We start from the raw sequence: 12,585 nt of genomic DNA, 5'->3' as shown, positions 1-12,585 counted from the left end.
CATTCTAAAACCAGCCCTGCTCAGATGCGTATACAGAAGGTTGTGTGGGAGAGAGGGGACTGTGTGGTCATTACTTCCTTAATTTTCATCAAAATCAAACCTTAAAGGTGTGCACAGAAGGCCTTTATAGCTTGTGCTTGGGCTGGAGACAGTGTGGTCATTGTTTCTTTTACATTTAAGAAGGCTACTACAGCTATTGTTGAGGCAGTGTTCTGTTTAGGGGTAACAAAGTAGAATACATTACTGTGATCATTATTTTTGACTTTCCTTACAATCCTACATCAGGCACGTATACAGGTGAATGCCTTTGCGGGGTAGGTAGGGGTGAGGAGTGCTGAAGCACGCTATGCATATGTATGATATCAGCAACTTGAAATACATGACTGTGGCCATTTGAATCTTTACTTTCATTCCAATCTAATATCAGATGGCTGCGCAGGCAGTGACTGTTTTTTTTTTTTTTTTTTTGGGGGGGGGGGCAAGCAGGATTTGTGTATCCCCACAACAATTGTCTGGTTAGTATATTGTGAGCCACTATTTTATCAACTTTGAACATTAAAACTTAGGCATAATGCAGGTCTTCCTTGAAGAAATTCTTCTGTTACTCTTTATTTTTGTTCAGACAACCACTAGAATAAAAGGTTGGGAAATTACCTAAAATGCATCCCAGATCATCTATAACCCTATGGCGTCTGGGGGCGGGCTCTGCTTACTTAACAGTTACATCTGTGCTGTCTTAGTCAGGAAAGGAGTGTTGAACGGATGCAAAAAATAAAACTAAAGCTGAACAGCAACACTGAATTTCTTTCCTTAATCATAATTTTTGTTCAAGCCACAGGACCAGCCTTTGGTCAACATATGCCCAAGGCAAAAGGTCTCCACAGCACCCCCCAACACCACTCTGTACCCCTATTCTGGTCTACCTACATTATCCAGATTACTAGAAAAGCACCCCTGTTAGAGCAGCACCCTAGACTGTTATTATTGCCTAGGTTCATAGGTTAGTACTAAGCTAGACGGCCGTCTAGTTGGCCTATGCCTAAGGCCAGCTATATCAAACCATCATTGGTTGAAAAGGTTGTGTTAAAAAAAAAAAAAAAAACTTTAAAATGCACTTCTGAGCATATAGAAGGTAAAGGTTTATTGAAAAAAAGCTGACAAGTAAGGCAAAATGTGAGAAAAGAAACAAAAAAAATACATGGTGCAGGGATCCGGCGATGTGGGGGAGGGTACAGGACAAAGAGAAGCACTGGAGGATATGTGGGTGTGTGGAGATGGGGGTGAAACAGTAAGCAGTGTCTAGGGCTCTATTTCACTTAAGCCCAGCCCTGTATGTACAGGTGCTGCAATGTATCATTATTGCAACTAAATGCCAGTAAATTGTGAATGCCCTTTGGGAAACTGGACAACATAATGTGGTACACAGGCCTGTCATAATGAAAGAGCATCATACCTAAAGCTGTTTATGCCTTACGGCGTTGTTTTACAACAGTCCCCCCACCCCCATGCGCAGTAGCAAGGCCCGCCCAAGACCCGGCACATGGTGATTTTTTTGATTGTGGAATAAACGCATTATTTGATTTGTCCATATGAATATTTATCCGGGATTGCTGGCATGTGGAAAGCCAGAATGAAACAGCGTCCACTATTAATGTATAATAAGAACTGGAACCCTGCAATCTGGCGAATCAATGGTTCTTTATATAGAAAAGCCTTCAACAGCAATACGTCAAATTTTTCATTCAGATTCGGACTGTAGTGATCCTTAATGGTATTCTTGCACAACACTGATGTCATACTTCTCAGCTGTACAGATTTTCGCAGTATGTCCAGATTTTTCCCTCATATTTTTGGTCTATTTTTCATAAAATTGTGGTTTTCTAACAAATCATTAAAAGATTTAAGCTAGAAAATAAGGACCGATTTGAGTTTCAGTCAGACTTCATACCTTTCAGAAAAGTCATGCCAATACAAAATCTGTTATTCTATCAACTTTCTAACTTCGCAAGGAAAATATTTAAAAATTGTCCCTATTTTTGAGCCTTTACCCCACTTTTATTTATAGTTTGTCCAGATTTCTTGAACTAAGAGGTTGAGAGGAATGACTAACGTCCCTCTAGCAGAGCCACCAACCAACTTTCATAGTACTGTCAGTTCCGTTGTCTGCCTAATCAAATATTTTCTTTCCTAATCCTGCTAGGATTTTCAAAGAACCAAGAACGATGATGACGAAAACAACGGCGACGAAATACCATGATTTGCTGCTTCCCCACCAGAAATTTTCAATTCACGTATACTCTAAACTTCTGTAATCTCTGGATAGGGTGTCAATAATCACATTCCAACTAACAGATCTGCAATTGTTAATATCGATCCATTTTCAACTGCAGAAAGGTATGTACCTAAGGGAAAAGTTCATGAAATGTAAGCAAAGCCAGTCACATTTCATTTCATGCCATTCTAATCATAGCTGAGTGAGCAACACATAGCAACTTAATCGCTTGCACTAGCAGAAAAAATAATCCATCAACGTAACATCTCTTTCAGTGTACTTGGATGCCATCTCATATTAAGATACATAACTTTAAACACAATCTAACAAGCCTAATTAGGGAAAACGCAAGCTGAAATATATTAATGTCAACAAGCAAAACTCATTTTATCTTTTCCCTTTTTTGCAGATCTGCTGGAAGTACATGTTTTAACTTTGCTGTGTATAAACTGAAATGTCCAGGAGGCCCCCCAACTTGATATTTGCTCACAGCCCCCTACATGCTAACAACAGTCCTGCTGCAGTAGCATAAAAAGTTGGAAGGGCTGAAATAGCAGCTAGTAATAATGACAATTATTGCATACTTCCTTTCGCAAACACACTTACACCATCCAAATAAATTTACCCGGCCTCCTTGTTCCACGAATATGGTTTGATTGACACATAAATCTACCAATTGGAGAAAAAACAACACAGTGTAGGTTGGGTGTATATGGTCGTTTACGATCCACTTGTTTCTGCCAACCAGGATCGGCATAAATATTGTTCTATGTGGGCGTGACTTATACAGAGTTAAAGGAAGTTGTTCTGGTTCAGAAATATGGCGATTGGTGGTAGTATTAATAGGCCGAAAACGGTAAGCAGTTTTTTTAAATCATCTTTGTGTATATGAATGAAAGAAGGGAAAATATATATTTTACAGAGCTGGTGGCCAGAAATGACCACACACGTAGTGTACTGTATAAGGGGAGTATTTATATCTTGAGGCTTTTTTTTTTTCAAAACTCAAGCCAAGCGCGCCTTAAAAAAAGTCTTACTGTCGTATACCAGTACCTTATAAAAGCGATACTCCCTTGGTATACGTAACAATAATGTACGTCATAACGTAGTCAGTGATGCTTGTTTAGATTCTCCGCCTCTTTTTAAAAAGTAATTTGCGTTTATTCTCATAAGGTTTATATTTCTACAATATAGGGTGTAAAAATTCCTTTTTGCCTTAGTTGGGCTGTGGGCATAACCTCTCTGCTCTTAACTGATTTTTAGAGACGTCCCTGCCCTATTAACTGTTATTTTCAGGGACGTCTCTGACTGTGATTCAGATTATAGGTCTGGCCTTTGTTATCCCTCTTAAAATGGTGATTTTGATCTGAGGAAGCGTGCACTTCCAGCACGCGAAAGCGCTTATCTTTTATTGTTTTTTATGTTTAATTGAATAAAGCAGAATTGGAACTTCTCGTGGTGTGTCCTAAGGTTTTTGACTTTGAAAATGGTGATTATAGGAGAAAAGGTTGTGATATGCACTTAATAAATAATGATAATAATTAGAATTATAGATTTTTTTTAGTTTGCAACATTTATAGTCACATTTTCTTATTTTGTTGATGGCTCAATTTAATACAGCTAATATTTTAAAAGTCTCTCAACCTCTTAGCACAAGAAATCTGGGCTAACACAATGGGGGACAAAGGCCCACAAATAGGAACATTTTTTAAATATTGCTCTTACAAACTTAGAAAATTTTTAGAGTAACAGGTTTTACATTAGTATGAATTTTCTGAAATATATTAAGTCTGAATCTCAAATGTCTGTTATTTTCTGACTTTTGCATTCAAAGATTTGGCAATCATTTGCCCAAAAAAAAAAAAAAAAAAAAATCACAATTTTATGAATAACAACCTAAAAATATAAGGCAAAAATTTGGACATTCTGCAAAAATATGTACAGTTGAGAAGTCTGCCTCTGGTTGTCCCTGATTTATTTTTGGATTTTTCCCTGATTTAGTTGAGAGGTTGCTTAGTTTATGACTACAGTAGTTTCCTATATTAATGTATAGTTGCATTACAGAGCGGTCATATTCCCTCAACCTCTTTTCTCAAAAATTGGGGAAAAAGCACTAAAAGAAGGGATGTATTACCAGTATTAATTGACAAAATTATTAGAATGAGTATCTTTATTAATATGCAGTTTGTAGTGAATTCTGGAACTGTAATTCATGGAATCGGGAAGAAAAAATGATCAATTTCAACAATTGGCTAAGCTTCTGGTGTCATTCAAAGGGGATCCAGTGTCCGTCATCCTGGAACGACATGCTCGACAAGCCACGTTGCTTTGCAAGAAACTGCTTGCACCTGTCACCCTTAGGCTTTCGAATACTGGCCAAGACTCTTGCTGCCCCCATAGTGCCTTTTTTAGGCAAGGCTCAAAAGTCAAACCCACCTCTGTAAACAGCACAATTAACAAAAACCTGAGGGTTATGCTACTCAACGCCAGGAGTTTAAATCTCAAAATGCACGCGCTCGAAGCACTCCTCACTATGGAGAACATCGGCATCTGTGCAGTAACTGAAACCTGGTTCAAGGCTCCAAAGAGCACCCCAGCACTACCGGGCTACAACTCATACCACACATTTCGGCCACAGAACACGGACCGAAGCACAAAAGGAGGGGGTGTATCCATATTCATCAAGGATACCTACACCTCCAGATTAGTGGCGCAGCATGATACCTCTGAGATCATCAATGTGCAACTAACATCGGGCAAATCTGCAGTGCAAATTGTGGCCTGCTACAGATCACCTTCCATAACCCAGGTCCACCACTCCACCTTTCTGGAGACACTGGAAAATATGAAGGTCCTACCGAACACCCTGATATTGTGCATTTTCAATTACCCTACCATTCACTGGGAAAACTACTCAAGTACAAATTCCCAGGCCCAGCGCTTCCTGGAATTCATCAACTCAAATGCCCTGGATCAGCTGGTAAACCCCCCTACCAGAGGTGAAAACATATTGGACCTAGTCATCACCAAAATGGGCGACAGGTGTTCCACACCAGAGGTCAACCTGTCACTGGTTAGATCAGACCATAAACTAATCACTCTGGATGTCCACACCCCACCACCAGCCCCAACTAAGGAAACCACAGTAAAAAACTTTTCTAAGGCAAACTTCACCTTACTTAAGACAGAGGTGGTAAGTTTCACAGCCCCCACGCTAAAGGATAACGCTGCCCAAGATGCAGAAACCTTTACAGATGCACTCTATGAGCACCTATAAGGATGCATGGATCGTGCCATCCCAAGCAAAATCAAGACTCACTCCTCTAAGAGAAGGAAACCAGTTTGGATGGACCCCTGCAATAAACAGGCTATACCATAGAAGGAGGAAACTAATTCAGAAAAAAAGCAAATCCCAATAAGGAAAGACATCCCTGATCAGTATCGGTAAAAAACTAAGGTCCCTCATGAAATCATCCAAGACTAACTTCGAAAGAAAAATAGCCAAGGATTCAAAAGATAACCACAAAGCCTTCTTTAGCTATGTTAAGAATCTAAGTGGCAACTTGCAGATATGCACTGAACTAGTGCAAAATAGCACAAAATATACTGAACCTACTGATCTTGCCAACATCCTGGCAGATAGATTCAGTGCAAACTTCACCCCCTCTCACCTCCAAAAGGGCCCACAATAGTACCGGAAAAGTGTAGTGTCCCATAAATCTCGCACAGGTGAAAACAGCCCTTTCAATAGCCAAAAACAGAGTATCAATGGGACCAGATGGTGTCCCAGGCTGCGTCTTGCACGAACTACAGAATGAACTAACCCCCCACTTAAACACGCTGTTCAGCCTCAGCCTCTCCACAGGTTACGTGCCCATAGAATGGTGCACAGCAACGGTTATTCCTCTCCACAAAGGAGAAGCCACAACTGACCCTGGTAACTATTGTCCCATAAGCCTGACTAGCCTGGTCTGCAAGGCTATGGAGCGCATCATCATGGAACTCATTAACAAAGACATTGGGAACCTCCAAACACTTGACCCGACCCAGTTCAGCTTTAAGGGCAGATCATGCCTACTAAACCTGGATGACTACTTTGAGAGTCACCAAGGCCATAGACGAGGGAAAGGTGGTTTACACGGCCTACTTTGACCTCGCCAAGGCTTTCGACACCATTCCCCACTCGGGTATTACAGAAAAACACACCAGCCTGAACATAAGCCCCTACGTCATGAGATGGGTTGCCAACTGGCTTACAGACAAAACTCACATGGTAAGAAAAGCGAGCTCCAGGTCCGACTCTAAACCAGTCACAAGTGGTGTCCCGCAGGGCTCGGTCCTGGGACCCCTACTGTTCGGCATATACTTCTCAGAAGTACAGGCAAACACAGGAGGACTATGGCTAACCAAGTTCGCCGATGACTGCAAACTGGGAGCCATAACTGACTCTCCGGCTGACACGGACATCCTCCAAAAGGGCCTTACTGAGACGGACACTTGGTGTCAAAGTCATGGCCTCAAGCTAAATGCCAAAAAATGCATAGTCATCCCGTTTGGGAAAAACAAAACACCCACGAATTATCACATAGGTGGCAGCCCCCTTAATACAGAAGAGGTAATAAGAGATCTGGGGACCCAGGTAGATAGTAATCTCTCTTTTGACAATCATTTTGCCAAAGTAGTTAGGAAATCCTTCTTTGTGGCCCATCTAATTACTAAATGGTTCGCATCTAGAAATAGAGGTTAAAGTGCCTTTCTACTCGTCACTCATGACAATCATTTTGCCAAAGTAGTTAGGAAATCCTTCTTTGTGGCCCATCTAATTACTAAATGGTTCGCATCTAGAAATAGAGGTTAAAGTGCCTTTCTACTCGTCACTCATTAGACCCATCATAGAGTACAATGCCCCATTTGGGATGTACCTCACAAGTCACTTCCAACAGTTGGAAAGACCACAAAAGTACCTCACCAAGAGGATTACTGGCCTCAAACATATGTCCTATGCAGCCCGACTGAAAAAACTCCGGCTGTACTCAGTGGCATGTTGCTTACTTAGAGGTGATCTCTGCCTGACTTACAAAGCCATGTCCAACTCAGAATTGATGGACATACTCCACCTAAAGAAATCCAAGTCACTGCGAGCCGCGCACTCTACTGAGATGAACCTCACCACAGCAATAAATAGAACATGCTGGAGGGGATAGATTCTTGTCACAGAGACTCCCCATGCTTTGGAACAAAATTCCAAATTACATCAGGCAGACCCCCTCACTAACACTCTTCAAAAGAAACCTTGACGAGTGGATGGGTAACAGAAAATACACCCCTGGGATAACTTCATTGGCTCTGCTTGACAGAGGATCAGTTAATTAATCAATGGGGTGGCGAAAGCCAACACACTCTGGCTAGGCTTATAAATGCCCTCGGGCAGATAGCGTAGTACCTACCTATGAACCTATGTAGGAACTTAATCCCTCACTGTTTTGTCATAAATGTTGTGTATTACAAGACAAAATTCAGAAGTAAAATCAGTGACATCCCTGGAAAAAATAGGGGTTTAAATTATCACAATGGTATAGCTACAGAAAGCATAATAAATAGTGCAGAGGATTGAGGCTATGAACTGTGATAACCTACTTCCTGTAGAACTTTTTCAGCCTTCCTTTGTCTTCTGTGTGACCTTGAACAAGTCATTTAACCATGTACTGCTTCCAAGCAATAAATAATCTGGATTGTATGCCTAGTAGCAACCAATGAACCTGTTGATAGCGCAGGTGCAATTTTTGAAGGACTGCTACATTTAGGGTGTGTACTGAAGTGAGGAAATTTTGTTAAATTAAGAATTTTATACAGTACTGAGAAAGAGATTCTCGTTTGCAAAAAAAGTGCATCTGCTTTTTCAGGGAGTAACATTTGTAACTTTGAGGAAAAGGTCCTAAGGGCCACATTGCTAGATGGCTCTGCTTTTGGGGGTATTTCCTTAGCATGAACATCATGACAGAAGTGTAGTACAAAAGGAGTGTGTCATTACTAAGCTGTTTAATACAGAAATAGCATACCTAGGAAATCATTTTTACGGGAGGTGCTAGCACAAAGGTTGACTTTCCAACCTCCACTGTGTGGTGTTAGAGAGATGATAATTGTTGGGACCATGTAATGGTGCAACATTTAGCATTTCTGCCTCACACTGCTTTCTTTTCTGGTTCATTTCTTGGTAAAGGGTCCCTTCTCTATTGAGTCTACATATGTCCTTCATTTGAGCATGTGGATTTTTGCCAGGTGTTCTTGTTTCCAGAAAATATTAAGAATGCTAGCCTTTGAGCACCTTGAATGTGTAATATGGAGAATCAGGTGCATCCCAAACTAAATATATCCCCAATCAGTAATATTTGCAAAGTTGTATTTTCTGTACCACTGTTTTGTAAAGAGAGCTTGTGCCCATCAATCCGTGCCTAATTGTTAAGGGAATGGTTGGGTATTATCATTACTCTTTACAAGAATTATAATGGAATATATAGTTTGCAGAGTGCAAACTGTGCTATTATTGCAGGAAAAAAAGCATATTTCAGTTTCATATAACTGATGCAGTTATGTTTGACTAGTGTTAAGTACAGAAAATAAATGCAGTTATCATTGCTTTTTATTTTATTAACAAGCTGGCAAGTGGTTAGGAGTAATTAAGTAGTTCATGCGAATGAAGTAGTTACATCATTCACGTCATGTCCTCCTGTATTCTTAAAATTCAGGTTATTTTCTTCCCACATCCCAGTTACCTTCAATTCTTTGAACTGATGGCCCTGTCAAATTGCCTGTAGGTGTGTCTGTGTGTCAGGCAGTCATACGAGGACTGGCATCTTGTCTGGGCTTGGTTCTGTTCCCTACAACTGTTTCTTGGCAGGACTAGTTCTGGCTTGTCTGCATGTGCTATATATGTATCTGTATCAGTTGGGGAATGAATACATGACTGAGGTGATATCATTTTTCTTCTGAGTGTGTGTCTTCTTATGTATTTAAGACCCTGTTTAGATACGACTCTGACATAGAAAAAGTGAAATGTGAGTGTCCGAGACAATTTGTGATCTTTTCTAAAGAAATCATTGAAATAAGAAAACCTGCATTTCTGTAAAATAAAGTGAAGTAGACAAAATGGAACATGTGAGTACAGCAGTACACACCCACACACACACACTTTACGTTACTCTGCTGCTGGGATGAATGTCTTACTTTGAGGAAAAGTATCATAGCAGTCAATAATAACAGATGGGTACCATGCTCCGCAGCAGCCCAGACTTTCCCTGAGTGGTGGAAGAATATTGGAGCACTGAGTCATAAGACCCAGTTTCTGCTTTCTGACAGAAGTGTTACTTCCCTTCCAGGTTACATCTTCACACTTATGCTGATGAGAAACAAATCTAAAAGTTTGGGCAAACTTTTCTTAGTGGAGTGAGGTCTAATCCAACTTCCAGTGTTTACCATGTTTTATCATAACCAAAGGCTATGCAGTTCTCCAGCTGTTTGTTTGTTTTGAGGAAATGTATTCTTGTTTACCAACAGCAGTGGATAACAATAACTTTGCTTAGATTTCCTAATTTAAGATGTCCTATCCCTATAATATCTTGGCTGCTTGTGGGTTTGTAGAGTTTGCAGTATTCTTTATATCTTTACGGACCTCTTCCTGTTCCCTTCCTCTTCCCCTCACTGTCTCCACCACCCCAGCCCTTTCTGTTGCTCTGCAGTCTCATCTTCTTCATCAGGTGCATCTTCACGCTCTTCATTCTCTCTATTGCCACAACACTTCCTCAGCCACCCTTAATAATAAGATCCCATGTCCACACTACGTCCCACCCATATACTCCCAGTCAAACATCTCTAGCAGTTTTCAGTTCAGCACAGCCCAATCACATGTGCAGTCTGCCCTTAATACATACACTTCCAACTATGTTTGTCATTTGCCATCTCCTTTCTCCTCAGTCAGTGAAGGATATACCACCTATAATCAAGTGTACATGGATCATTCTTGCCCCCTCCTGTTCTCCATATTTATTAACAAACTTCCTTGTGACTTCCCCCATCTCTCACTTATGCTCTATGGTGATGGCATGGTCATTTACAGTTGAGGTCAGTCTCGCACCAGCTTTCAGTGCCAACTTCAGTCAGACATACATGAGCGCCAGTGATGGCTCATAAATCATAAACTACTTCTCAACCTCACCAAGACCAAACTATGCATTTTGGAACTCCACAGAAGAGTCTCAATCTTTGACCTACACAACCATTTCATAGAGACAACCTCCACCTTCAAATACTTAGTGACTGTGGTTTGATCAGTCACTAAACTTCCATTTCCACATAGAGAAAGTAAGAGCCAAAATAAACTGCCTCCTCTTCTGGGCCAAAAAGATCTTCCATTTTCTATCCCAACCAGTCAGAGCAGCCATTGGCAAAGGAGATCTCCTTTCTCATCTTAAATAAAGGGCTAATGAATTGTGATTCTGCCTCCAAGACTGACTATCTCTAATAGCATCTGCTGATTTATTGTAAACTTACTTCTCTGTGAGCATTACTGTATCACCTTAGAAAAAGCCAAATGCCTACCCATAAAACAAAGATCTAACTACTTTTAGGATCCCAACTCCACATATTTACTCTCCCTGTGGCAAGACTTCATGAAAAAAAAAACTCCTCATATAACCCGAGATACTATACAGAAGCCGCACCAACTCTCGTTATCCCTAGAACCAAAATCCATAGCACTGAACATGCTTTTTTCCATTCAGGTGACTACTGTGGCTGCTTTCCCCATTAACTTTAAGAAAATCAGCAGTTATTCCAAATTCATAACGCAACTCCAAAAGCAGTTCTTCATCAAAGCCAAATTCTGTCTCCTTTTCAAGTCTCTTTTCTCTGTCAAGATTCGCTGAAGATTTACCTACTTATGAAAGTAATATATGTATTGTACATTGCACTGTTTAGTTCATAATTGCATAAAAAATACATAATTCCAATGAACATTGTTATTGATTACATTTTATATATTTTTTGTTTGTGAAATTTTTATTTCACCTGGGCTGGGCTTGAAATTATTGATTAGTGCACTACTTCGATAAATACTAGTGTCCCACACTAGTTCCATTACCTACATCCCTTGCTGAATCTCCAGTTTTGCCAGAGCACTTCTCCACAGTACCCCTTCTTCTCCCCATCCCAACTCCTTGTGTAGCTTGCTGTCTGTGTGACATGGACCAACTACTTTTCCCTTCCTCACTGTTGAGTAACTGGACTAAACCTCTGGTACCTGTGGCCGTTATTGTCATGCTGTTCCACAAGATCATGCAGACAGTGCTGGTGCAGGTCTTTCCTGATAAATTTGATAACTGCACAGAAATTCACAGTGTTGTTTAGGCATGAACAGTCTGGGAATTAACAATGACAACAATGATTGAAACTGACCTGCGAGAACTGCAGTGGGCTGTGAGGAAGAGCATACTTATGTGGCTGGCTTATTGCATCATAGCTTTTTTTCATATATGTATCACAGTACTTGCATACAGTTGTTTATTAGGGCTTTGAAATTGCAATTTTTTTATACAAATTTATCAATTCCTTACTATTTATGTATTAATTATTTATAAGTTTACATATTTATTTACTCACTGGCACAGCTTTCCTCAAGTCAAGATACATTTTATATAGAGATTATTTAGTATGTTTTTTACATGTTTGTATACATTCTGGATATTAAGATATAGTCTGTTTAGGCTTGTTAATTTTTATTAGTTTAAATTAATTATTATTGAATGTGTGGTGGTCTGATCAAATATGTTAATATGTTTGTCATGGGATCACAAAAGGATGTACAGAGAGTGAGTGGTCTTAGATTTTAGTTATGATAAAATTTTGTGATTTGTGGTGTTGGACAAAAGTGCCCAACTAAATACATTTTGAAAGAAAATATCACAATGTTTCATGACAATTAGTCATCTTCCTTAAGCTAGAATACCTGTTGTGTTTTGTTGATTTGCAGTACATGTATGCTAATTTCCCCAAATGTGGAATTTTACCTGAACTGCTGAATTGTGATTGGCGAAGTTGAAATATTCACCAAACCAGTGAAGGAGGGTGCCTTGACATTAGATCAAGACGTTGTTACACCCCCTAACAGAGATACTTGGTAAGACCTCATACCTAGAGCACTGTATGCTGTTATGGAAACCGCATGTTGCAGAAACATAGAAATTATAAAGGGTTGTTTGAGGAGAGCAATGACAGTAGTGCATGGTCGTCAACAAAATTCATGCAAAAAAAAAAAAGAT

The 12,585-nt window shown here is 40.0% G+C and overlaps 1 protein-coding gene and 1 long non-coding RNA gene across 3 annotated transcripts in view; one reads left to right on the top strand and one right to left on the bottom strand.

Moving 5' to 3' along the window:
• LOC122811602 overlaps nt 1–2,958 on the bottom strand; it is a 74,098-nt gene extending 71,140 nt beyond the window's left edge. The window contains exon 1 of the long non-coding RNA XR_006366272.1: nt 2,879–2,958. This is a non-coding gene — a long non-coding RNA (uncharacterized LOC122811602). The remainder of the gene's footprint in view (nt 1–2,878) is intronic.
• A 58-nt stretch (nt 2,959–3,016) lies between these two features.
• The window catches only part of CCHR9.PART0H11orf98 (chromosome chr9.part0 C11orf98 homolog), a 395,998-nt gene continuing 386,429 nt past the window's right edge, over nt 3,017–12,585 (top strand). For both annotated transcript variants that reach the window (XM_044083560.1, XM_044083559.1), the window contains exon 1: nt 3,017–3,128. In XM_044083560.1, the coding sequence (XP_043939495.1) occupies nt 3,093–3,128 (36 nt within the window). In that variant the 5' untranslated portion in view covers nt 3,017–3,092. The remainder of the gene's footprint in view (nt 3,129–12,585) is intronic.

The sequence above is a fragment of the Protopterus annectens genome, chromosome 9.part0, assembly GCF_019279795.1.
Source record: "Protopterus annectens isolate FY-2018-M chromosome 9.part0, PAN1.0, whole genome shotgun sequence".
NCBI classification, from domain to species: Eukaryota; Metazoa; Chordata; order Ceratodontiformes; family Protopteridae; genus Protopterus; species Protopterus annectens.
The sequence above is the reverse complement of the archived record's forward strand: the minus strand, read 5'-3'. Positions and strand labels throughout refer to the sequence as shown.